The 26,582-nt window shown below is 37.8% G+C and overlaps 1 protein-coding gene across 5 annotated transcripts in view; it reads left to right on the top strand.

Annotated features, from left to right (window-relative positions):
• The window catches only part of st18 (ST18 C2H2C-type zinc finger transcription factor), a 43,608-nt gene extending 29,882 nt beyond the window's left edge, over nucleotides 1–13,726 (top strand). For 2 of the 5 annotated variants that reach the window (XM_078173405.1, XM_078173408.1), the window contains 16 exons: nucleotides 1,121–1,255; nucleotides 2,155–2,245; nucleotides 2,340–2,432; nucleotides 2,992–3,200; nucleotides 3,504–3,703; nucleotides 5,620–5,865; nucleotides 8,151–8,260; nucleotides 9,541–9,603; nucleotides 9,901–9,969; nucleotides 10,226–10,288; nucleotides 10,596–10,676; nucleotides 11,974–12,195; nucleotides 12,332–12,420; nucleotides 12,545–12,648; nucleotides 12,748–12,894; nucleotides 13,030–13,726. In XM_078173405.1, the coding sequence (XP_078029531.1) occupies nucleotides 1,121–1,255; nucleotides 2,155–2,245; nucleotides 2,340–2,432; nucleotides 2,992–3,200; nucleotides 3,504–3,703; nucleotides 5,620–5,865; nucleotides 8,151–8,260; nucleotides 9,541–9,603; nucleotides 9,901–9,969; nucleotides 10,226–10,288; nucleotides 10,596–10,676; nucleotides 11,974–12,195; nucleotides 12,332–12,420; nucleotides 12,545–12,648; nucleotides 12,748–12,894; nucleotides 13,030–13,170 (2,063 nt within the window). In that variant the 3' untranslated portion in view covers nucleotides 13,171–13,726. The remainder of the gene's footprint in view (nucleotides 1–1,120; nucleotides 1,256–2,154; nucleotides 2,246–2,339; nucleotides 2,433–2,991; nucleotides 3,201–3,503; nucleotides 3,704–5,619; nucleotides 5,866–8,150; nucleotides 8,261–9,540; nucleotides 9,604–9,900; nucleotides 9,970–10,225; nucleotides 10,289–10,595; nucleotides 10,677–11,973; nucleotides 12,196–12,331; nucleotides 12,421–12,544; nucleotides 12,649–12,747; nucleotides 12,895–13,029) is intronic. The other 3 variants (XM_033651174.2, XM_078173407.1, XM_078173406.1) reach the window with 3 other exon arrangements.
• Nucleotides 13,727–26,582: the final 12,856 nt, after the last annotated feature.

Raw genomic sequence — 26,582 nt, 5'->3', positions numbered from 1 at the left:
ATTGACACGCCAATCCTGAACGACCAACACCAACACTGGAGGTGTGTCTAGAGTGTCATAGTTTGACTTTTAGGGCCACTGATCAAGCGCCCTCATTTGACGAGAATGTGTTGTATTGTCATCTTTAAGATGCGCTTTTATGCGGGAACATTTTTGGCACGTCTGTGTCACTATTTCCGTCCAAGCACACCTCCGTCTTAAACGCTTAAACAATGCTTGCGGCATATCGCCAGACAGACAATGGCAAGCAGCCAAGAAAAAGACAATGAGGATACTTACTGATGTCGTCTCATATCAATCGCAGGTTCCTGAACTGCATGAAAATCATATCGTCGCACACTTTATGATATCACTAAATATCACATTGCTGTCCAAAGCATCACCATAATATCGTATCGTGATGAAACTTGTGATGTACACCCCCAGTAAAGACAAGCAGTCTTAAGAATCAAAAGTGATCTTTTTTGGGAACGATCACTTTTCACGTATGTACCTTCATCCAGCACAAATCAGATAGACCACTTGTGATTTGGATGATTGGGCGCTTTGAAAAACATTAAAAGGAATAAAAGAAGCATACGCACGGGAGGGGGGAAATCAGAGGGAGGAAATCCTCTTAAGTATTAAAAACATTTTGGCAACAAGTGAAGTAATAAATAAACAGACTAAAATAAAGAAGAACAAAATTTTCTGATGGAATTGCTACTACTCAGAATATTGGATTTTGATAGGAATCAACTGGATATTTAACCATGACCATAAGTCTTAAATCCTCCTAAAGTACCTCTCATGTTTCCCTCTGATTCTTCAAATGACTGCAGCTAAATGTGTAATCCTAGATGTAATCTTTCGATGGATGGGCATTAAGAAGTGAATGTTGAACTGCAGCCTTAACTAAAATGACAGATTAAAAGATGCATTTTGTGAAAAAAAAGTATTTAGCTTTGCATGATATTTCAATCTGTTGACCTATGTACAATATATTCTCACGAAAGTGCATTATGTGTGTTTCACTTCTCCATTTCTTGACAGAGCACAAAGACAGAAAGGCTTCAGTACGTTAGGGGAGTGGTTGTATTATTTTGATTTATTGTGATATCTTGTTTTACTGTGTCCGCAGATTCTCCACGCACAGATAAAAAGGACATAAAGTGTCCAACTCCTGGCTGCGATGGCACTGGTCATGTGACCGGCCTGTACCCACATCACAGGAGTTTGTCTGGGTGTCCTCATAAAGTCCGAGTTCCTCCAGAGAGTAAGTCACACAGGCAGTTCTGTGTATACATGCTGTATAATGGATGATTTATACTTACTATACTTACTTATACTATACTATATTTATACTACTTACCATTTGTAGGATTTATAATCAGTCGGCGTAATTGAAATCCTCTTAAACCCAAAGACAAGAAAGACCTGCTTATACATTTAGTTCAATTCAAAGATGTGCATGAAACTTTTCAAATAAATTTAAAGGATTTTTTTTCTCTCTCTCTCTCTCTTTCTCTTAATGTGCTGTAATGTGTGAATATTGAATTCTTCTCTCTCCCCCCCCCCCCCCCCACATTGGCGATTGTTAAGTCATTTCAATATAACTCAACAAACATTCGACATTAAACAGTAATGTTACAAAAGGAACAGAAAAAGTAATTAACTTTTTCAAAAAAGCGCGTGCTCTTAGACTGGAGGCAGTATTTGCAAATCAAAGGGCTAGCTAACGCAGCATTCAAAAATAAATAGACAACTCCAACAAACTAATTGGAGAATATGTACAGAAAAGAAGTTTCTAAGGATACAGAGCGGACCTTTAACGACGCGTTTGTTTTGAAGAATATAATCAGCTGTCTTGTTACGCTCCTCTTTGCACTAAGCTATTTACATTTCAGGCACATTACAGCATTCCTCACAATGAGAGAGCCTTTTGCTTCTTTTTCTCCAGCGTCTGTCTCTGTAGGATCTTTGCTCTATAGGCACTAATGTACCAGCCAGTTACATAAATCCCCATTTAATGTATTTTTTTATTTCCAGAAGGCTCAGTAGATATATATATATATATATGTATTTAGCATCTTATAATCTTTCAGCTTGATTATGTCTTAAATTATTTTGGACTCTGTCTGAGCTTATCTCCTCTCTGTGTCCTCGTCCCCTCAGTCCTGGCCATGCATGAGAACGTCCTCAAGTGCCCTACACCCGGATGCACAGGAAGAGGCCATGTCAACAGCAACCGTAGCACCCACCGGAGGTACGACCACAGCAAAAAGCCATTAGAAATCTGCACCCTGTTCATAGATGGGTTACAGTATTAGACTAATGTATTTGTTTTCCTCCCCTTCCAGCCTCTCAGGCTGCCCCATCGCTGCTGCAGTGAAAGTCTCCAAACCTCAGGACGAGAGCCTGAAATGCAGACAAACACCTGACCGCTCACCGAGGTACAGCACACTGCCAGATAATGCTGTGGATTTTCACTGCTATCAATGTGGTCACATGTGCAGGACAATAATTACAACAAGCACCCAGAAATCATAATCAGCTCTGGAGTGGACTGAAGTTGTAAAAGCGTAACTGAGGTTATGCAAAAAAGTGATAAACACTATTATTGTTGAGGGGGGTGTGGGATATTTTTATTCACTGATCCCAGCAGAACGCACAGTCTATTTCGAGCTTTCCAAGCAGACATAAGCAATGGTTGCTAGTCCTGTGAGTTCCTCTCTATTAGAGATGATAAAAGAGCAGAACTCTTTGTTCCCTGTGGATATATCATGGGCAGGATGCCCACTCCTACTATATTAATTAGTCTGGCAACCTGGCTGTGGATCTACAACACACATCAGATCCCAGACTCTATGTGTACAAAAGCACTGGCATCCCTGAATGGTTCAAAACAACGTCTATACTTAACCGCTTAATATGAGCTTGTTGGGCACTTGTTATTTCACGAGGTTTGCACAATAAAATGAAGCCTTTTTTCCCAATTTGTTCTCCTTGCAGAGCCATCGGCTTGATAAAGAAGTTCGAGATGAACCAGCTGAACTACAGGCTCTCTCATCCAGTAGCAGCCTTGCAAACGAGCCTCACAAAAGACATGGACAAGTACAGCAGAATCCGCTTTGATTACGCCAGCTTTGATGCACAGGTCTTCGGCAAACAGCCTCTGATGGGGACCAACCAGGACCAGGAAATGTCACATTTCCCCGATTGTAAGTTTCGTTCATTTTACAAATACGTTTTTTGTGTGTTAACATGGTATTAAAGGTGAATACATTTTTTTGTGTCACGTTTTAGGTGTAGAGCCTTTGTTTTGGCCACAAATAAATATTATTCCACAAATCTACATGCAAACATTTTAACATTTTTAGGACTGCATCAATCTTTTTGTGTCAGTGCCTGTTATTAAACCGACAAATATCAACCTCCACCTTGCTTTCTATGTTCTATCAAGTTTGGATAGTAACACCTGGTGTCTCAGTAACTATATTATCCGCTAATTATTTGTCTTTTAGCACCTCAGCAGTATCCTGGCTTCCTTGGTGCTCCAGGTGGCCGCTTGCCCACCTCTGGTCAACACAGCCCGCCGAGTCAATTCAGAAAAGAAGACGGTCTCCAAGCGGCAGCAGCGACAGCCGCCATCCTTAACCTCTCCACTCGCTACCGGAAGAACATGGAGGCTGTCGCCGGCCGGCCCTTGGCAACCTCCACAAAGGTAATCAAATTAGACCACTTGGAAAGGTATTTAATGTGGTCATTTTAAAGGAACTCTGATTTGTGTATAAAAAGGGAAGACATCAAAAGACAGAATTTGGCAAAGGGAGCTTGGCGCTCTGGTGGCAGAAAAACAAGGAGGTTTCCTCTCCATAAAGCTTTAATGTACACAAATGAAAATTTGTGTAATCACATCAAAAGAAGAAATACAATCAGCCTTCTTTCCCAATTACAACTACTCGTCTATTTTTTTAATAAAACATGTGGTACTGTATTTTGTTTCGACATCAGCTGGCATGTAAAAACCCTGAACTGTTGTCTGAAACTGCATCTTGCCCGCTGCAGATGGCAGAGGATATTTTGCTTAGTTATATGATCCAGGATAGGCTGTGTGTCTACACCAGACAGCATTTAAAAGCATTTCAATGGATTAAGCCAATCAGCTAAAGGAGTTAACATCTGAAAAGTTTAATTCACACAAAATCCAAACTTCTTGGAAATGTGCGCAGATCCAAAATCTCTTCTGCTGTCGTTTTATCTCCAACGTGCCATTGTGTTCGGCTTTTTCCAAACTTCATGATTAATATTGATCACATTCTGTGGGTTACATACGTGCACACTGTACTGTAGATGATTCAAGGTTTCCACACCTACACAGCACAGATCCTTGTCTCCCAGCTTGTTGAGCTGAGAATGTGGCCCCGTACCAGGTACCAGCCCACTGAATGAATAAAACAGTGTTAGCAAGTTAATCATCTGTTCTCATTTACAGCTTAGTTGTCTTGGAGAGACGTACAAAATAAAGAACAGCTTTCAAGTCTGAAAAAAAGGGGCCATATTTAGAGTGTTATATGTCGTCGGATGCTTTAACTTATCTGCATATGTATATTATGTGTCGAGATATCGCACACAAAAAGCACCACATAGCTGGCCTTTGAAGTGTGAATACAAGCCGATTCTACTTATTTAAAAATGTGAGACACTTAAATGACATCATTGGGAAAAAGCAGAAAAATAAATATATAAATCCTGACTTTTACTTTTTAGTTGCAGCTAAAAACAACATTAAAATCTGAATAAAATCATGAAAGTCTTGCTCATGCTTTACACTGGTGTTATTTTGAATAGGTGCACACGTCGACGAATGGCTGGATAATTTAAGTGGACAGCCACGTCCGATGCTCATGTAAATTATCCCCTTTAATTAATTTTAAAAGCTCCCTTTTGTTTTTAAAAAAAATAATGATGTATAGGGTTTAATGAAACATATGCGTTGAATAATTGGTTTCGTTTATGGAAAAAGGATTTCAGCATTTAATGAGGTAAAACTTTTAATACCATAAAACAGCCATAAGTCATCATGCTATTGCGTTTCAGCACAAAAACGACAAACACATCTGTCAGCGGGGAAACTTATGCCACATTAAGCTTTTTAATTTTTGCTATAATAATGATGACCTAAAACCAGCAACCCCCCCCTCCCCCCCCAGCTGCCATCATAGTTGTGTGTCCTAGAAAACAGATGACACAGCTGTCACTGAAAAACCACACACCAGTGATTATTTTTTTGTGTTCAGCAGAATTAACGCTGGCTTAGTTTGGTACTTTGTCTGGTGTGAGATAACCACTGTATGTATTATTTAAATATGTTTGTTTGCTCTGCGTTTCAAGTCATTTTTTTCATGTTTACAGAGAAATGTTGTTGGGTTCAAGTTTACCATATCGCTGCTGTCATATTAATAAGACATCGTACTGTTTTATTTACACTGTAATTAGAAAATAAGGTCTATTTATATCCCCTGATTCATTTATTTTCATATGTTAGCATGCCCTGCACTGATACGTGAGGCATACTTTGTTTATTGTACCCATCGACGACATGCTGTAATGTCTGAATCCATTAAATGTTGCCTCTAGGACATGCTCATAGAGGTGGATGAAAATGGCACCTTGGACTTGAGTATGAAGAAGTGCAAGGAAAATGTAAAAGCCCCGACAAAGACACCTTTGGACGACCCGCTGTCCCCTTCTGAGTCCAGCGCGGCCAAAGGCGGGAGCGTGCTCATCAGCCCCGCCTTCTACCAGCCGCTGTGTGAGAGAGACAGCTGGGAGAGCCCCGTCCCTGTCAACTTCAGCAAAGCACACGCTTTACAGGACGCAGAGGTAAAAAAACAAACAAAAAAAAACACACAACAACTGACACTTTGGTTGTAATCTAAAAATGTAAGATATGCATTAAGTGCAGACACAGCAGTGAGACTGAGCAGCACAGTAACAGACTGACAGTTAAAAACTAAAGATGGAGATTATTATAGTTTCCCTGGTAAGCTGGAGTTTATAAACACTGAGCCTACAACTGATTTCTCATTTTCTATTTATTCAGTTGAGCTGTGCAAATACATCTTCTCCAAGTATCCTCTAAAACAAACGTTCATTCATGCATTGATTCATTATCCGTAACTGCTTATCCTATTCAGGGTCGCGGGGTGGCTGGAGCCTATCCCAGCTGACAATGGGTGAGAGGCAGGGTACACCCTGTACAGGTTGCCAGACTATCACAGGGCTGACACAAAGAGACAGACAACCATTCACGCTCACATTCACACCTACGTGCAATTTAGAGTCACCAATTAACCTAACCTGCATGTCTCTGGACTGTGGGAGGAAGCCGAGGGACCCTAAGAAAACCCACGCTGACACGGGGGAGAACATGCGCACTCGACACAGAAGGGCCCTGGCCAGAAACTACTTATTAAAATAACTATTTTAGAGCTCTCTCTCTCTATTGTCCCTATCATTGTTACCACATTAGGATTTTATTTGAATTTATAAGCACAACAACTCAAAGGAGCAACATAGCACAAAACACTTGAAAGCATTATTAAAAGCACTGAATTCAAAAGTGGCCCTATATGAATATAACAACCATAATATATGGAAACATACACATCGACGGAAACAAACAAGTTGCAAATAAACCTGCTACTCCGCCCTGCATCTCCACGTCCATTCCTCCCTCAAAAGCAAACTGACAAACTCACAAAGCCGCCTTAACTTTTGTTTTTAAAACGGCCTTTGTTTAATATGAAGATTACATACCTGTTTTACTGTGCATTACTGTTGACAAGGACAAAGGTTTTATGTCAGTACTGGGGGGACATATATGAAACGGGGATCTGGGGATCCTCCGCCAGTAAATTTTGAGAATCAGACATTTAATTTTCCTGTATTTTGGTGAATTTTCCACACCGTTTCTGCATCAATTTATGGTGTAAATGTCTTTAATTTGGTCAAAATAGATAAATAAATAAATGGTCTTTCAAGTTTTCAGGGAGGGGACAAATAAACATGTTTCTAAATATTGAGAGGGCCATGTCCCTTGCGTCCCCCCCACACCACCACCAAAGAAAATCTACAGCTTTGACTTACTTTTACCATTTCATTTCCAAACATGAATGTCTTCATGCTGTTTCAAAGCTTAAATACTTAGTTCTCTATTTATTTCTTTACTTTATTGCCCAAAAAGTTGTCAACTTTTGTCCAGAAACAGTCCAAGTGGTCAAATTCAGTCCCAGAATTACTTCAAGTAAAAAAATGTAGTCTAAAAAAATGGCTAGTGTAAAATATTAAATCACCTTATGTTGCCAAAATCCCCTAATTTTAAATTTTGTGACATTTTCCAAGTAGGGCTGGACGATATGGAGAAAATCAAATATCATGATAATTTTTGACGAAATACCTTGATGCCAATATTGCAATGATACTGTAGGGTTATTGGTGCTTTCACAAAATATCTGCATAATAAGAACACAACCATTATTTTGTAGATATAATAACCAGTCTCATAAGTTCAGAAAATGACATCACCTTACTGTAACGCAGCCTTTAACACCAGAAGACAAATGAATGATGCACGATATCCAAATCTACGACTATATCCAGGCTCAATATCAATATATTGTGCAACTAAATTTCCAAGGCACAGCAGCTTCTCCAGTCAGATCTTTAAATCTATAAATCATATTAATATCACACTGAGTTCTGGTCTCTATGTGTCATTCAAGTACCTGGATGGATCTTTCCTTTATTACACATGTGGCATTCATTTGTAGTTGAGGGGTAACCACATTTGACCTGCTTTTAGAAACCATACACAACATCTGGTGACTGCACAATCTTGTTTGTATAAAAAAAAAAGGAGATCCATACGTCATGGCTTTACCTCATAAATACTACGTGGATTAAGTATGACTTTAAATGGATGTATGGTTTACTGCAGTATAAGTATCCTTAAGCATAATCGCACTTTAACCCCTCAGGGCTTGTGTTTTAAGAGTATTATATAGTGCTTTTCATTAATTATTCACTTTTAGGTCATAGCAGCTCAGGTCAGGTTTGATGTTTCGGACAGTAAAAGCCACGTTTTCACTTTTTTTTGTCTTCGCCAGGAGGATTACGATCATGCCTCCTTGGAGGACCAACACTACCAAGGAGACGGCAGCATGATGAGCCCCAAAGCCAAGCTGCTATTACGAGACGCAAAGAAAGAGCTTCTGAGGTGCGTTATGTTAAAGAATGAGGCGACTGTGTGTGATGTGAGCATCGCTGTTAGCTGGCAGATGGTCAGTATTAACGACAAAGCATACCTTTGTTTGAACAGGACGGTTTGATGTAAGTGAGTCAAAACTAGGGATGGGACGATATACGGTTTTATCGCGTATCGCAATAAAAAACACAGTAAGCTGACTGTGTATCAAAAAAATCATTTTGTGATTATTTGACTGACGTGACTGCAGTATGAGTCAAAGTTTTAATGCAATGGAACTTTTGCATTTCATTTTCACTAAAAAAAAAGGTGATGTGATTTTTGCTGGGGTCTGAACCAAGCATGTTCCCTTACATTTAGATTATGACTTGTAGGCCGGAGCATCTCTGTAGCACCACAATGCTTCATTTTACCTTTATATAAAAAAACTGTAGCAATTATTGCGATTTCGATAATGTCTCGATTTATTGTGCAGCCCTTTTGAGATAATCGTAAATATCATGTCCAGCAGCACTCTCATAAACTGCTGGGTAACAAACATTTAAAAAGAGACTCTACAAAAATAGGCTGCATGTGCACTAAGCTCAAAAAACACAATCAAGATGCTATGTTGTTATATTTCATATCAAATAATATGATCCCATTTTAAATAGCAAGACTGCTTTCTGCTATAAAAAGATGTCCCGTGTGTGATGCAATAAAAATATGTTTTTCTTAATAAAATGTAAGGTAAAGTGAATCCAGTATGTTTTACTGCCATTTTTAGTGCAAAGCATATTTCGATGATTATCGCGATAATACTGTGAATCGCGATTCTCTAGACCTGAATAATCGTGACATTAAATTTTCATATTGTCCCATGCCTAGTCAAAACGCACTGAAACTCCCTGTGTTACACATCATTGTAACTGGTATGTCTGCAGGTTCATGTGGAGCAGAAATGTATCTATTTGAAAGTGAGTTTCCTCCCTGTACATCCCGTACAAGCTTTGACTCTTGTAGTTAGCGTGCATGCTCTGCTGGGTCTCCTCTTGAGAATCACGCCGCGACAAAAAGTAGGATCCTCTATAGTTCCGCAGCACAGCAACCCCCCCTCCTCAGTGACATTCAGAGACATTATTAAAAACTGAATGTTGAGCAGTATATTAATAAAAATTCTTCTACTAAACTTCCCGCTGTACTAACTCAATTTTTTCTAGTTAATGCCCGTGAAAAGGTGCAAAAGAAAGATTCAGTTCAAGCTGTGGGAACCAGAGTAATCTGTGTATTAAACGCTTTGTGTTCTCCTGCAGCTGTCCGACCCCAGGCTGTGACGGCAGTGGCCATGTGACGGGGAATTATGCATCACATCGGAGGTACTGTAAATAATTACGCTCTCATTAACACCGGCAAACAGATATAAAGACAAGAGAAACAGTGCTGATTGTTTAATCGTGTTGAAACAGTTGAATCGTAGCTCATAGAGTTTGATTTTAAATGTCATTTTTTTAAAACACGGTGACACGTAAAAAGCTTTCTCACGAAGAGAAGGTGGAATTGTGTTTTCAAATGATTTTGTATAAATATGCTTTGAGACATTGTATTAAGATTATTTAATTCAGCTGTGATCAAAGAGTGCATTAAAGTGACTGTTAGCTCTTTATCCTCTCCAGTGTGTCTGGATGTCCCCTGGCTGACAAGACACTCAAATCACTGATGGCAGCCAACTCTCAGGAACTAAAGTATGTGTTTTCAGAACTGTTATTGTTACTAAAGGATTTTGCACATTAAACTAGGCAGCTTGTTTTTCTGCCTCAGTTTAGGTCAATGCTTCTCCTTTTCTTTCCCTTCTACTACACATTATGCATGATTTCTATGTACTCCACATGAAGTTGTTTGGTATTTGTACTACCTTTCTGCATATTAGCATGAATGCAGCGCTCTGCTCGCAGTCTTTGCTGTAAAAAGCACCTGGTCTCTGTGTCTCTCAACCTGCAGGTGCCCAACACCTGGTTGTGATGGATCTGGACATGTGACTGGGAACTATGCTTCGCACAGAAGGTAGCAGAGAAAAATCATCGCAACTGAGCATGAAATACATTTGTCAGATGCATGACATTCAAACAGATGGTGAAAGTCTCACTTTATGCTGCAAACATGCTGCACTTTTTGAATTCTTGTTTTTATTGATTTATTTGGCTGCCAACTTCTCCAGTGATTAAACATTTATTTATGTAGATTTATAGATTTGCTTGTGCAAATTCAAACTCAGCAGACCCTCCTAGCTGCCTGTAACAATTGAGCTTTTATTTTTACTCTTAAATAGATTTCCTCCATGTTAACCCATACTGTCGCCAATCATTTTTAGCTTGTCAGGATGTCCACGTGCCAGAAAGGGAGGTTTGAAGCTCACACCAAACAAGGATGACAAAGATGAGCAAGAGCTTAAGTAAGAGATTTTTTTTTCTCATCCCATGCTGTCATGTTTTTTTTTGTTTCAAAAATAAAACAAGAAAACATTGTGATAATGTGTCATGCTTTTGGGCCCGGGGCATTATACCTGGAGGCCATTAAGTTAAACAAAGAAAATAATACTTCTCTTGTCGTAACATTAGTGAATTATTTTCTGAGGATTAGCAGTGTGTTTTTGTGGGATTTTTTTTTTTTATCTTTTCCTATTTTCTGAATGGGATATCTGGCTTATTATTCTTCACTGAGTGCTTTCTTTATAATTATAGTATATTAAGAAAATGCCCGCTCTGATGGCATTGCACTCATTTGCAGCTTAATCATTGTCTGTGAAAGTGTTATTGGAAAAAAGAATAATGTAATTGATTTGCAGTTTAAATCCAAAGTCAGATATATGAGCCCTTGTTTACTTATACATCTGGACACAGATTTTTTCTTTTTAATTACTAATGCAAGGGCATGAGCTTAGGAATTAGACTGGAATAGATCTCATACACATTAAGAGAGAAAGGGAGAGAAAGGGGGAGGGTAGCAAATGTCCCTAGATTATTGTAAATAGTGGGCCATATGGCATGCCTCCATTGTCCTGGTGCCTTGCATCAAGCTACCTACCTGTAGTAGATGTAAGTAATGGGGCTGGTGTTGTTTTGTCCTCTAAGTGCTGCTGCTGCTGCTGTCGAGTAACAAAATGCTGAAACAGGCTTTTTGCAGCAGCACTCTACAGCATGTGTGCCATTTGTATCATCTCAGGTGACCTTTCACCTTTATCAATAAGGGAAGGGGTGAGCCACCTCCAAATTACATTCTTTCGCATGAGGGGATACATGACAATTATCTGTAATTCATGTCACTCCATTACTGACCTGCAGAAAACAGGCCCTGAAAATGCAACTCTTAATGATATTCAGCGTGACTTGTGCTTATGTTTTCAAGCACAAACATCAGCAACCTCCAAACGTATGCGGCGAACACACAGAGCGCTCGCTCAAACTCAAGTTTCACTGGATTAGTAACTTGTAGTTAATGCGATTATTTTTAGTTTTGGCGACTTCAATTTTAATCAGCATTTGGCTGGATTAATCAACTTAATGGTTAACAAATCTTCCGGTCTAGTTATTGAAAGAGAGTTTTTTTTGTTGTTTTTTTTAATGATATTGTTATTTTATGTCTTTCTCTGCGGCACAGAAATGTTATTAAACACAAGTTAGTTCTATTTTTCCTTGTGTGAGTCAGCTGTGTTTACAACATGTACGACTGTCTGTGTGTTTCTCTGGTAGGTGTCCAGTAATGGGATGTGACGGACAGGGCCATATATCGGGAAAATACACATCCCATCGCAGCGCAGGCAGTTGTCCGCTTGCTGCCAAAAGACAGAAGGAGTCGTCCATCAATGGGCTGCCCTTTGCCTGGAAGACCAATAAACAGGAACTGCCCCATTGTCCCTTGCCTGGCTGCAATGGCCTTGGACATGCCAATAATGTGTTTGCCACTCACAGAAGGTGAGGTCGCCTGTCCTCCATTTTATCTCTAAACAATACTGCTGGTCGACATGTTGCATTCTTTACTCTTGTCCACAATCTCTACTGATGCTAAAGTTCTGTCCCAAAAATTGTCATTCACGACCTGCTGAACTAGCTTGTCGGGTTGCCCACTGAACGCACAGAGCATCAAGAAAAAGCACTCGGAAGACGAGATGATGACCATCAAACTGAAAGCCAGCAGTGGTAAGCTACTCTGACATGCTGTGTGGTATGAAATCAGCATTTTGCAGTCATATGCATCTTGGCATGGACAGCATCAGTATTGTCAGCTTGAACATGATAAATTAGATTATATGCTTCAACTCAGGTGTTGAAAACAAAGAAGATATTCAACATTTGGATCATGAAATTAAGGAACTGAATGAATCCAACATGAAAATAGAAGCAGATATGATGCAACTTCAAACCCAGGTAAATATCTACTCCGACAAGTTTATCTTTTAGAGGACAAAAAGGTCTGAGATCTCTGCTCGCTCAATTTGACGAAATTCCTTTCCTTGTACACGAAAGCAGATCTCGTCTATGGAATGTAACCTGAGGACAATTGAAGAGGAGAACAAGATGATCGAACAGCACAACGACAGCCTTCTGAAGGAGCTCGCTCGCCTTAGCCAAGCTCTCATTAACAGTCTAACAGACATTCAGCTGCCTCAAATGGTACAGTAAGCCTTGACCACAGACTGCACTACAACTCATTATATCTAACCTGTCCTGGAAGAAATCTAATTTTCTATGAATTGTCATTTTCTGCTGTGCTGTTTTCACTAATAGTCAAACATGTTTTTGTTGCAGGGACCCATCAGTGAGCATAATTTTGAAGCCTATGTGAACACATTAACTGATATGTACAACAACTCGGAGCATGAATACTCTCCAGAGTGCAAGGCCCTCTTGGATAATATCAAACAGGCTATTAAGGGCATCCATGTTTAAGCTGTAGAGCTACCAAGAGGTTTCTTTGACTTGGGATAATGGCACTAGATAGCTCTATTTTACTGAAGAGTGCTGGCTTGGCTGCATGTATAAGACAAGGCTTTTGGAAATGTGTTTGGCATTTCCCGGTAAATACACTGCACTGAGAAAATTACCAGCCAGATTTGTAATGCTTTTACTGTTTCTGCATTCACTTGATATGTTTATCCTGGTGAGATTTTTACCCCTCTTGCACTTAATTATTTTGTATGGTTTGCTTGATTTTAATCTGTATGTGTTCATGTCATTCTTATATTATCGCTATTTATTATTATATTTGTTCATCAGTGTATTTATTTCCTCGATTTTTATTTATTTCTTGAATTGTAAATGCTTAATATTTGAGAAAATCTGTTTGACTTTCTGCACATTGTAAATTTACATAGAAGCACATTCCAGTTTCATGGCATACTTTCGCCATCTAGTGTTGAAAAACTTATATTATTATTATTATTATTATTATTATGATTATTAAACCATGAGTTGGATCTCTCTTCAAAGTAAAAACCTACCAAAACGACTAAGCATCGATATTTTTAAGCATTGCTTTTGCTTTCTTTATTGGAAACTGAATGTATGGCAAGACAAAGTGAACACTGAGATCAAAAAAAAAAAAAAAAAAAGATGCAATGCACCTGTACTGTACCTTTTCCTTCTTAACCAATAACAGCTGAATGCAACCGGGAGGTGACACTGAGCAAAAAAAATGCAACATCATTCAGTGAACTGAATGTCAGATTCTGCTTTGCATAGCGTGCCACAAGAAGAGTGCAACACAAATCAAAAATCCACTTTGTCAAGATGTCTTTTTTTTAAATATAGATATTAAACTGCCTTCTGTGCACACACTCTGGAGTGTGCATATAGTATGTGCCTAAATGTATATGAATCCATAAAAGTATACGAGTACTATGTTTTGTGGTAGGACAGTATTATGTGGATGGTGTCTAATTTATTATACAGTACAATTATTTTCATAGGAGGTTCCTGATGACTGTTTAAATACCGTTGTCTCAGTAGCTGTGATCTCAGAGTCAGGTTTTGAAATATCACGACTGAGATTGAAAAGTCTGGTGATTATTTTAACTTTTGCTAGCATGGAGAGGAGGAAAAAGGAAGGAGGGAATTTAAAAAAACAACACACAACAGCATCTATTCCTGTTTTATCTTAAACTGCTTACAAGCCTTAACATTTCAACCAGTCTTACAGTTTGAATATTCTTGTAACGCTTGGGGCAGATTTGAATAGTAGCTATTTCAAAACCGAGCTGACTACCACGACAACTCGCATTTCGGTTTCAATCATTAAATGCAACAGAAAAAAAAGGAAGACAAAAAAAAGAAAAGAAAACATAGACAAATGGTAGTTGTTGGCTAATCAGTTGTTTGTTTGCATCAATTGCACTTTTGTATTATTAATTATTTTGTATTTTTAGTTCACCGCACTGCCCTTGACTTCAACGAAAAGCGGGGAATGGGATGCAGTAGTCGCATCACCGTGCTACACAGCACATGTCTCAATTTTAAGTTAAGCCCACAAGAAAAATAATTCATTTGAGCAATACATTTTTCATTTCTGCAAAAATAAAGTCAAAGACATGTAGCCTAGGACATTTCCAAGAAGAAAAAATATAAAAGCAAAAGAGCCAAATTAAAGAAAAATGAGACCCTATTTTATCCAAATACTCAATATGTTTTAAAGAATTTTAATCTTTCAGAAAATTTGAATCAAATTCTTTAAACCTAACAATCCTTTATTTATAATTTCTTATATTTAATTCCTATACCACACATTGTTTGCTCAGGAAGTTTTGTGAATAATATTTATTTTTTCCCTGTTAGTATTTGATGTTTTGTAATGTGAAATGCTTTTTTGTGGAACGATATTAGTATGATATGAAATTGTATTGTATTTTCTTTTCTTTTACATTAAAATGTAATGCTTTTTTTCAGTTGGAGTAGTTTGTAAATTGAAACTTCCTATTACTTTTACTATTTCATAATAAACAGATATGCGCTGTGTTGTACAGTTTGTGTATGGTAGAAATAAACTTTTCAAATGGTGGTGTGGTTTCTCAAAGCTTCTCAAGTCCACCATCAGTCAGACGTAGGTAGACCCAGTTACCTCTGAGGTACCGGGGAGGCATCATGTTTCCTTAGGCATTAGCATCACCTTGTGGTGGATATGAGGTATTACATCTACAGTAACAGGGAGTGGCCAGTAGAGTCAACATACTGAGAGCTGCTGGGGTTAGAAATTAATATACAGGTTTAATATGATGACCATGTAATCGTCCAGTCTAATGTCACCTACCTTCATGTTATCTCTCTACACTAATAAAGGCAGAAAATGACCAAAAAAATACTTAAAATAGATCAGTGCACTTTACAATCACCCTCACTGCTTTCAGTTTAAGGCTGCAGCTAGGGAGAATTTTCATTATCAATTATTTTTTTCGACTAATCATTTGTACTATGATGTGAAGAACTGTTAAAAATGTAGCTCACAATTTCAAAGCCTGAAGATATTTAGTTTACCATAACATAAGACAAATAAAGACAGCAGATCCTCACAGTGCATTACTAATGTCAGGTCATTTTCTCTAAACATTCAATCAAAATTTCTGTCCATACACTAATCAATTAACTGACTTATTCCACTTTAAATAGAATAAAATGGACTAAACTTTGTCATCCAGCCGAGGCAGGAAAATATAAACATAAAACACATCCATAAGACAAAACCATCACATTAACAGAACAAATATATATATATATATTCATACTATGGTGTACAGCCTAGAGTTTCATAGTTACATTTAGTTTGTGCACTACTTCTAACTCAGATAATTTTATTAAAGGGGAAACTAGTTTGGTTTCCCATGTAGGGATGCAGCAGTACACCGTGAAACCATATAATGTAGTATGAAAATTGACGGTTATCTTACCATGTATGTTAACTTATCTCTGGTACTTTAAAAAATTGCAAGCCGGACAGACACCTAACATTTGTACGCACATCTCCTTTACTTCTTCATTTCCTGTCAGACTTTTAACTTTTAGTCAAAAAAATATTTTTAAGTTTAAAAGAAATTAATTTGATTAATTCCTTTTGGATCATAGTAACTGATAATAATAATAATAAAAAAAACCAACAAATTTACTACTACTACTACTACTACTAATAATAATAATAATAATAATAAAATAATAATAATTGTGTGATACTGCATGCCATGAAACTGTGATATTATCATTAAAACGCTTAGGTACAGTCAAAAGTATTAAAAGAGAAACAAGTCAGACAACATAAAACAGACGGCCACAACAGCATCAACACTAACACACAAACTAATAAATATTCAAAAGGATTTTAGTCCAGTTCAGGAGCCTGGGCACTACATGTAATCAATAAATCAATGCATAAATAAAAGACTGACGAAATTTGGTGCACTTGAAAATGGGATCAATAGAAGTGGAAATAAACATAAAATAAAGCCTTAAAAATGAACTTCATAAATGTGCATAAGTACTGTCAAACAACCGTATCTCAGGAAACAAGAAAGTATCACATGTCCTTTGCTAATGTGGGCACAAGATATCTTCAGCACACTCAAAACACTTTCAAGAATACTGGTGGACAACTTTCAAACTGAAGTGCAGTTTTAACTCCAAACACTTTTTTTTAAAAACTTAGTGGGGCGGGGGTCATTAAAAATCAGATAACATGTTATATGGACCGTCTGCCTACAGATAGTTTATAGAGTCTTTGTCGCATTTCACGCATTTATTAGCTGAAACTCAAGTGTTTTACTTTATTGTGTAGATGTTAATCTGTTTGTGACAACAGTGGTGTAGTGGTAGTTGATGAGGTGGATGTACTACTAGGTAGGTTACCGATGAGGAAGTGGGAATACTCTCCTATATTACAATGGCTGTTTTGCTGATAGGTGGGTATACTGTCACTGGATAGAAAAAGAAGTGGGTATACCCTGTATACCTGAGTATACCCTCCACTACACCACTGTTACAATTTTGACAACATATTCTCAGAATAATTGAGGAAGTAGTTCAACTGAATCATTCCAAGAACATGTAGTTAAGCTCCTGAATCGTCACATACACTCAAAAGACAATCTCTTAAACATCAAAGTACAAAGTGAAACAGTTAAATTGCTGAACCTCAGCTAATGTCATTAATACTCCATGAACTATCTGTAGGTGGACTGTCCAAATAAAGTGTTAACAAAAATCTTCCTGTGGAGCCTACATCCTGTTTCTTTATTTTATTTAATTGTTCTCCAGCTGTCTTCATCAATCTGAAACCAACACAACAAATGTTGACGATGACTCATTTTCACTCCTGCCACTTAAAAAGAGCCAAAAACGCTCTGATGTTACTACTTTTAAGTCACATGACATACGTAGAGTAGGAATCTGGCGTGAACAGCATGACTGATCTTGAAAACTATTTCTGTTATACTATGCTGCAGTAGAGTTCACAGAACGATCGAACAATCTGCTTCATTTAAATCCATCCCAAAATAATCTGGGCTGCTCTAATTGCACATCAAGGATCCCCTGCAATGACAGTTAAATGTATTCTTCAATATTCTGGATTGAATATTAAGGCAACAGATGAGCATTTACTCAATTATATTAGATTTCTTTATGGAATCGCATAGAAGGATAAACAACACTCACCAGCCACTTTATTAGGTACACCTGTTCAACTGCTTGTTAGCGCATATAGCTAATCAGCCAGTCACGTGGCAGCAACTCAGTGCATTTAGACATGGTGAAGACGAGCTGCTGAAGTTCAAACTGAGCATCTGAATGAGGAAGAAAGGTGATTTACACACGGGTTTTCTCACCAAAACTGGACAATAGAAGATTGGAAAAACCACATTCAGATGGAAGCATGGATCCATGCTGCCTTGTATCAACGCTTCAGGCTGCTGCTGGTGGTGTAATGTTGTGGGGGAGATTTTCTTAGTACCAACTGAGCATGGTTTAAACACCACAGCCTACCTGAGTATTGTTGCTGAGCGTGTCCATCCCTTTATGACCACAGTGTACCCATCTTCTGATGGCTACTTCCAGCAGGATAACGCACCATGTCACAAAGCTCACATCATCTCAAACATGACGATGAGTTCACTGTACTCCAATGGCCTCCACAGTCACCAGATCTCAGTCCAATAGAGCACCTTTGGGATGTGGTGGAACGGGAGATTCTTATCATGGATGTGCAGCTGACAAATCTGCAGCAGTTGTGTGATGTCATCATGTCAATATGGACCAAAATCTGTGAGGAATGTTTCCAGCACCTTGTTGAATCTATGACACCAAGAATTAAGGCAGTTCTGAAGGCAGAAGGGGTCCAACGTGGTACTAGCAAGATGTACCTAATAAAGTGGCCAGTGTGTATTGTCATCTGAATGACACAAAGTTGAAGATATTCTAAAAACCTTAAAGCCCATGCACACCAAACTGACTGAAATAGCTGGTGCCGACACAACAAATCAACAGAATACCTCGAGTGAAGAATTCTTGAACATGGATCCGACTTGTGGTGGTTTGGTGTCTGCATTATATGACACTATTCAAAAGGGTTGCCTCCCATCATTTAATCACTTAGCAGGACAGTGGCAGGGTGTAGATAATAGCGGGCAGGCCACAATCTCATTGGCACACTCATCATCAATATGTTTTAGACACTGGCTGTAGCAGTTTAAGAGTAAGCTGGGCAAACTCTAGCCTGGATCAGACCCGAGCTGCATCAGGTGCAGTCGGGACTTCTTAGTCCCCAAACTGACCCCATTACAGACATCCACCCTAACCCTTAAAATGTGTTGCTTGGTGTAGTCCACTGTGGAGGATATAGCATTCTTCCCTGTACTTGCTAGATGTCCGATTCTCCTAAGCTGGGGACAGGTCAGACCACCATCTCACAGATGTTGGGTGGAGGAGGTAATGTCCCCTCTCAAGCTCAAACATCTTAATACACTGTCTGAGGCTCCACCCAGAAGTACTATATGGTTTGGCAACAATCTCCCTCCCTTTACTAGTTTATTTATTCATGTATGCACTTCAGTGCACCTTCTGCACCTGCGTGAGAGGAAATTACCTGTCCATTCCAGCAGGTGGCAGTAGCCTGTATTCATCATTAAAAAAAGGGAAACTGGAAGACCAACAGGACTGATTCAAGATGCTAGTTAGCCAGTTAGCACATTATGAACACAAACCAAAGTTGAAAGAACAAATGATATTTACTCTGTGCCAGCAAACAATAACACAAACAATTACAAAATGTTTCTGCTAAAGAGCTTCATGGCTTAAAATAACAATCTTGAATAATATGACAAGTTTTGACTTTAGCTGTTTGTTTACTTTCCTCACTTTGTTTCTCTTCATGTGCACTGAGTTGACCTGCCAATCAAAGTTGTCTCACTCATGGATGGGCTCCACAATCTCCGACATCGATTTAAGGGTGCTTTCACACCTGCAGTTTGGTTCATTTGCTCCACACCAGAGGGACAAAATCATAAATTCCTGTTCACACTGACCTCTTGTAAATGAACCAAGAGGAGTAAACATAAAGTCCTACTGACTGACATGTAACTCGTTGGTTGGACAGTTTCGGTGTTTGTCATCCTGAGGAAATTTAATTCCAGTGACTGACAGAAGTTTATGCCGCAGCACTTAAATGCTTCCTAAGTGTTCATGTCTATATTCTTTGGTTTCACAAAGACTTCACAGAGAAATAACTGATTATAAGCATCATTAGTTGGCTGTTATTAGACTGCAAATCAATGGCATGTTATACTTAATGACCTACACAGAGACAGGATGAAAAGAGCTCTTGTAGAGTAGATTCGTGGCTCATGTGTTACCATGGTTACATGTAGGTATAAGCAAAAATAGGTTAAAGGATATAAATGGCCTTCATCAGGGTCAATTATGAGATCACGGACAGATTTCACTATCAGCAGATGGATTTATTTTGGGTTAAGCTGTCGAAATCATGCTACAATCACATATCTGCGATCACAACATCATTTGGTTGGTTCTTTTTCTTTTCACACCACAAACTAACCACACTAGAGTTTGTTTGGAAGCGGACCGAGATCTACCTTTTTTAGTGGTCGCAGCTCAGTTGTTTGGTGCGCACCAGGGTTCATTGACAGCTTTCACACCAGCCCAAACGAACCGTATGGACCGCTACCTGAGCTCCTTTCACCCCAACTGAACAGGTTAGGTGTGAAAGCACCTCAACATGCTGAAATCATTAATAAGAAGCTGACAAGGGCTGATTAATGCCAAGAGTGTGGGAAACACAGAAAAACTAGGGCGACTGATGCTCACCAATGGCCGACCAAGCTTGGTGTGTCAGGGCCCAAAAAGATTCTGGACTTTTAAGAACACATTCAAGGCCAGGATGCAGGATTCAAGCTACAACTGTGCGATATAATGACTATGTACGATATATCGACATATTTTCAAGCAAGATATAAATTCAGACAACACCGTTTATATCAATATAGGGTCGCAACGACAACACAGACGTTTCATATACAATACGTACAGGCCTATAACGCAGACAAAGTATCTCTCGCTCCTTCCCTCCTTCGTCCTCTCTGTTGATACTATGTGTACAAATTAGATTAATAGCCTACATAATTTAAAAGATTTAAATCATTTTCCAGCTCTAGATTCATTTGAAAGGCCTGAAAAACCTTTTAACTCCCCCCACAAAGATTGTTAATTGTTATAAACTACAGTGGATTTCGGCCTCCTTGATACTTTTATACTCATGTCATAGTTTTGTGTCCTGTGCGGCAAACCTTTAAACCTCTGTAGCTTCAGTGCTGTGTGCAAAAAAGTTTCTTTGCATTTTATTTTGATCACAGTCTGTTTTTATAAAGTGCTTGTGACATCTCAAATGTGGCTCTGACTTGCAACTGAACATGTAGCTCATTTCATAGATATATATATCGTGTATCGCCAGTCAGCCTGTTAATACAGAGATATGAATTTCTGTGCATGGACAGCTGAGAGAAAATGGTTAAAGTTACACAAAATGATCTCCTCCAGTACATATCTTAAACCCGGGATTAGTTTTACATAGGTACGTGGGGTAAAGTAATAATTACCAGAGATTTTAGTCCCGTCCGAATGTGCCATGTCAGTAATCATTACCACACGATGTCAGAAAAGATTACCGCGACTTTTACCTTCTGTAAAAGGGTCCCGGGCAATTACCTCAGGTAATACTAATCCCGTGCGAATACACCAGCAGTAAATATGTGTGTAGATATTTCGTCATATCCTGTTTACAAGTGGTTTGTTGCAGATTTTCAAACATGGAGGCTCTTGAAGAAGCACTCAGTTTTGCACTTCACAGTCGGACAAGTCTGTGTGAAACCTCAGGTACTGTGGGCCTTCGACGAACACGAGTTTGGTACGCATAGGAAGCAACATCATACGCACATGACGGCAGACGGGGATGGCAGTGCGTGAATGGATTTACCCCTCCCACATGTGGTAGCTTTACTGATATTTCTTATCCTTTGCGAATTGGCCATTAATATTACTGACGTCCTGTGGTAAAGTGACATTACCCCACGTGCCCATGTAAAACAAATCCTGTCCGAATAGTGCTTTAATCTCTGTATCTTTGATGTAGTCACTGACCTTCATTCAGGCGAGTAAAATTATAGTCAGAATATTCAAGTTGCTGCTGAAACAAAGGCAGCATTTCACCCAGATACTAAGTTTAACTCGTGGTATACTCACAGTATTCAAAATGTGAAACTGTTGGCTCACACTCAACACCACTGCAGACATAATTTCCGTCATGAGGCCCCGTCTTCCTGTAATGTATATGCTGTGTGTGTAGACTGTGAGAGCGTCAGTGCAGATATATTAAGAAGCTTGACGGCCACATACATACTCTGACCTCAGCTAACCCTTCTGTAGACAACAAGTCTGTTTACATTTATCTAATGATGCAGACGGCTACAAAATATTTGGATTCATGGAAATAATATTAGGAGCAAGTGTGGCCAGATCCAGGATCCTGTTTTGTGTGAAGTATTATATGCTTTCACAAAAGGCCTTAGCTTTGGGAACACTGAGGTCATGTCCTCACTATAATGACCTGAGGAGGAGGTCACACTATACAATTACACAAGTTACACATAGTCTTATATCTGTGCTAGTGTTTCTAAAATCCTGGTCCTGGTTCCTTGTATCATGTACTAATTATGACGCTAAAAGCAGGCCGTGCTAAGTAGAGATACTGATCTTGATTAGTCAGGCCCGATTGACTTGAATGAACCCACACTGAAGTCTGCAACCTTGTGTATTTTGTGGTCATGCAAGTCGGACTCAATGCGTCTGTGTTATGCAATGAAACCACAGAGAGCGGAAGTCAACAATGTCTTCACCTTAGAAAGCAACCTGCTGGAGAATAACAGCGCACACTGCAAAACAAGGTCAGGCATTGTGCTACAAAAACATTCACAATAAAAGAAGTTGAAATAACAACACCCCACTATGACTCCTGATGGATTTTTTTATCTACTCTATCAGCCACTTTGGCAGCTAATGAACCAGAACGCTTTGTGCTCTAAAAACAATTTGGGCTGCAGAATGCAAAGAATTGACTCATAATATTCTGTATAAATGCTACTATACTATCCATGCTGTTAATGTAGGAAAATACCGGCAGACATTCGGGCCTCAGCAGGCTGAGCAAAAACCGTGAAAACAGGATAAATGCGGCTTGGTTTGAAAGTTAATTTACTTGAACTGACTGCATATCTTGCACGCAAAACCGTCCTTTTAAAAAAACAAGTAATATATGGGATTATCAAAAGACAGGATGAAGTGAGGTCCCCTGAAACCTCGCCTGTCTGCTGGCAACTGTCCATTCCCACACTTCTAGAAAACCAGCTGCAGGCTAAATATAAACCTCTGCTTTAGGGGACCGTGTGAGGTTACAAGGTGGGTGAAACTTTCCAGGATCTTTACAGAGTTGTACTCGCTAGTGGTCACTAAAGGACACTATAACGAACAGGCCTGAAACAGTGAGGTCAGCCATGTCATTCCACAACTACTTAGTCTGTATGTTTTTGGTCAGCTTTCCTCTGCAGAAAGATAGATGGTATTTTGAGCTAATCTAAGCTAAGATACGCTACAATAAGATATAAAATATACAAGTATAGATAATAGGTATTATGTATATAGAACTAAAATCAACAGAAGCAAAAATATAAACTATACAAAAGCACTTAAAGACAAAAATAACAGTGGTGTGATGTGATTAACAGCAGCAGAGTCACTATGCAAATGTGTGTGTACATCAGATTAATGTATAGTCGCACTATAGTGCAATATATTACATAATAAATCCTATAAATCAGTCCAACAGGGAGAAATTAACTTCAAATGCCTGAAAGGAAACATCAGACTAGATTGTTTTGACAGAAAATTTTTAACATAAACTACACCAAATATATGTTTTTCCCTAAGCTATTTGCTCTCTGTAATGGATGTATGCACTTCATCCACTTCATCAGAAATACAGCCTAACTCTCTGTAATAGATGTGCTTTTGTCTGTATACTTTATAAAAAATGAAAACATAATAATAACAATAATAACAGGCCTATAGCCAAGCTACACTTCACTCTAAAACACAGATGAAAAAGTAGAGTATGTGTGCCTTTGATATTGTAAAATCCAAGGTAGAATTATTGTGTAATAGTAGTAAAAACTATTTGATGACTAGCACTGAAACACACTCCTAAAAGTGCATTTATACAAAAAAGGTACAAGATAGATAGATAGATAGATAGATAGACTAAATAAACAGTGCAAACAAAGCCAAAATATGTGTATTTTATGTGTCTTTCAATACTATTTTCCACTCTGATAACATCACTCTCTGTAATAGATGTGCTTTTGTCTGTATACTTTATAAAAAATGAAATGAAAATGAAAAATAAAATAATAATAACAATAATAACAGACCTATAAGCAGCTACACTTCACTCTAAAACATAGATGAAAAAGTAGAGTAGCCTATGTGTGCCTTTGATATTGTAAAATCCAAGGTAGAATTATTGTGTAATAGTGGCCCCTAAAAGTGCATTTATACAAAAAGGTACAAGATAGATAGATAGATAGATAGATAGATGCCTGAAGGTGAAAATTCAAACTAAAGATTGCTGTAAAAAAAACCCTAAATAAACAGTGCAAACAAAGCCAAAATATGTGTATTTTATGTGTCTTTCAATACTATTTTCCACTCTGATAACATCACTCTCTGTAATAGATGTGCTTTTGTCTGTATACTTTATAAAAAATGAAAACATAATAATAACAATAATAACAGGCCGATAGCCAAGCTACACTTCACTCTAAAACACAGATGAAAAAGTAGAGTATGTGTGCCTTTGATATTGTAAAATCCAAGGTAGAATTATTGTGTAATAGTAGTAAAAACTATTTGATGACTAGCACTGAAACACACTCCTAAAAGTGCATTTATACAAAAAAGGTACAAGATAGATAGATAGATAGATAGACTAAATAAACAGTGCAAACAAAGCCAAAATATGTGTATTTTATGTGTCTTTCAATACTATTTTCCACTCTGATAACATCACTCTCTGTAAAAGATGTGCTTTTGTCTGTATACTTTATAAAAAATGAAATGAAAATGAAAAATAAAATAATAATAACAATAATAACAGACCTATAAGCAGCTACACTTCACTCTAAAACATAGATGAAAAAGTAGAGTAGCCTATGTGTGCCTTTGATATTGTAAAATCCAAGGTAGAATTATTGTGTAATAGTGGCCCCTAAAAGTGCATTTATACAAAAAGGTACAAGATAGATAGATAGATAGATAGATAGATGCCTGAAGGTGAAAATTCAAACTAAAGATTGCTGTAAAAAAAACCCTAAATAAACAGTGCAAACAAAGCCAAAATATGTGTATTTTATGTGTCTTTCAATACTATTTTCCACTCTGATAACATCACTCTCTGTAATAGATGTGCTTTTGTCTGTATACTTTATAAAAAATGAAAACATAATAATAACAATAATAACAGGCCGATAGCCAAGCTACACTTCACTCTAAAACACAGATGAAAAAGTAGAGTATGTGTGCCTTTGATATTGTAAAATCCAAGGTAGAATTATTGTGTAATAGTAGTAAAAACTATTTGATGACTAGCACTGAAACACACTCCTAAAAGTGCATTTATACAAAAAAGGTACAAGATAGATAGATAGATAGATAGACTAAATAAACAGTGCAAACAAAGCCAAAATATGTGTATTTTATGTGTCTTTCAATACTATTTTCCACTCTGATAACATCACTCTCTGTAAAAGATGTGCTTTTGTCTGTATACTTTATAAAAAATGAAATGAAAATGAAAAATAAAATAATAATAACAATAATAACAGACCTATAAGCAGCTACACTTCACTCTAAAACATAGATGAAAAAGTAGAGTAGCCTATGTGTGCCTTTGATATTGTAAAATCCAAGGTAGAATTATTGTGTAATAGTGGCCCCTAAAAGTGCATTTATACAAAAAGGTACAAGATAGATAGATAGATAGATAGATAGATGCCTGAAGGTGAAACTTCAAACTAAAGATTGCTGTAAAAAAAAACCTAAATAAACAGTGCAAACAAAGCCAAAATATGTGTATTTTATGTGTCTTTCAATACTATTTTTCACTCTGATAACATCACTCTCTGTAATAGATGTGCTTTTGTCTGTATACTTTATAAAAAATGAAAACATAATAATAACAATAATAACAGGCCGATAGCCAAGCTACACTTCACTCTAAAACACAGATGAAAAAGTAGAGTATAAGTGCCTTTGATATTGTAAAATCCAAGGTAGAATTATTGTGTAATAGTAGCTGCAATTTTCTCTGTAGTAAAAACTATTTGATGACTAGCACTGAAACACACTCCTAAAAGTGCATTTATACAAAAAGGTACAGACAGAATATACAAGATAGATAGACAGAAAAATTGACTAAATAAACAGTGCAAACAAAGCCAAAATATGTGTATTTTATGTGTCTTTCAATACTATTTTCCACTCTGATAACACCACTCTCTGTAATAGATGTGCTTTTGTCTGTATACTTTATAAAAAATGAAATGAAAATTATAAATAAAATAAGAAGAAGAAGAACAGGCCTGTAAGCAGCTACACTTCACTCTACAACATACATGAAAAAGAAGAATACATGTGTGAAACCCAGGTTAAATTGCTGTACTGTATAACTGTATAACTGTATAACAGTAGCTACAATTTTCTCTGTA

This window comes from Epinephelus lanceolatus, chromosome 12 (assembly GCF_041903045.1).
Source record: "Epinephelus lanceolatus isolate andai-2023 chromosome 12, ASM4190304v1, whole genome shotgun sequence".
NCBI lineage: Eukaryota > Metazoa > Chordata > Actinopteri > Perciformes > Serranidae > Epinephelus > Epinephelus lanceolatus.
Note: the sequence above shows the minus strand (reverse complement) of the source record. Positions and strands in the feature narration are given on the sequence as shown.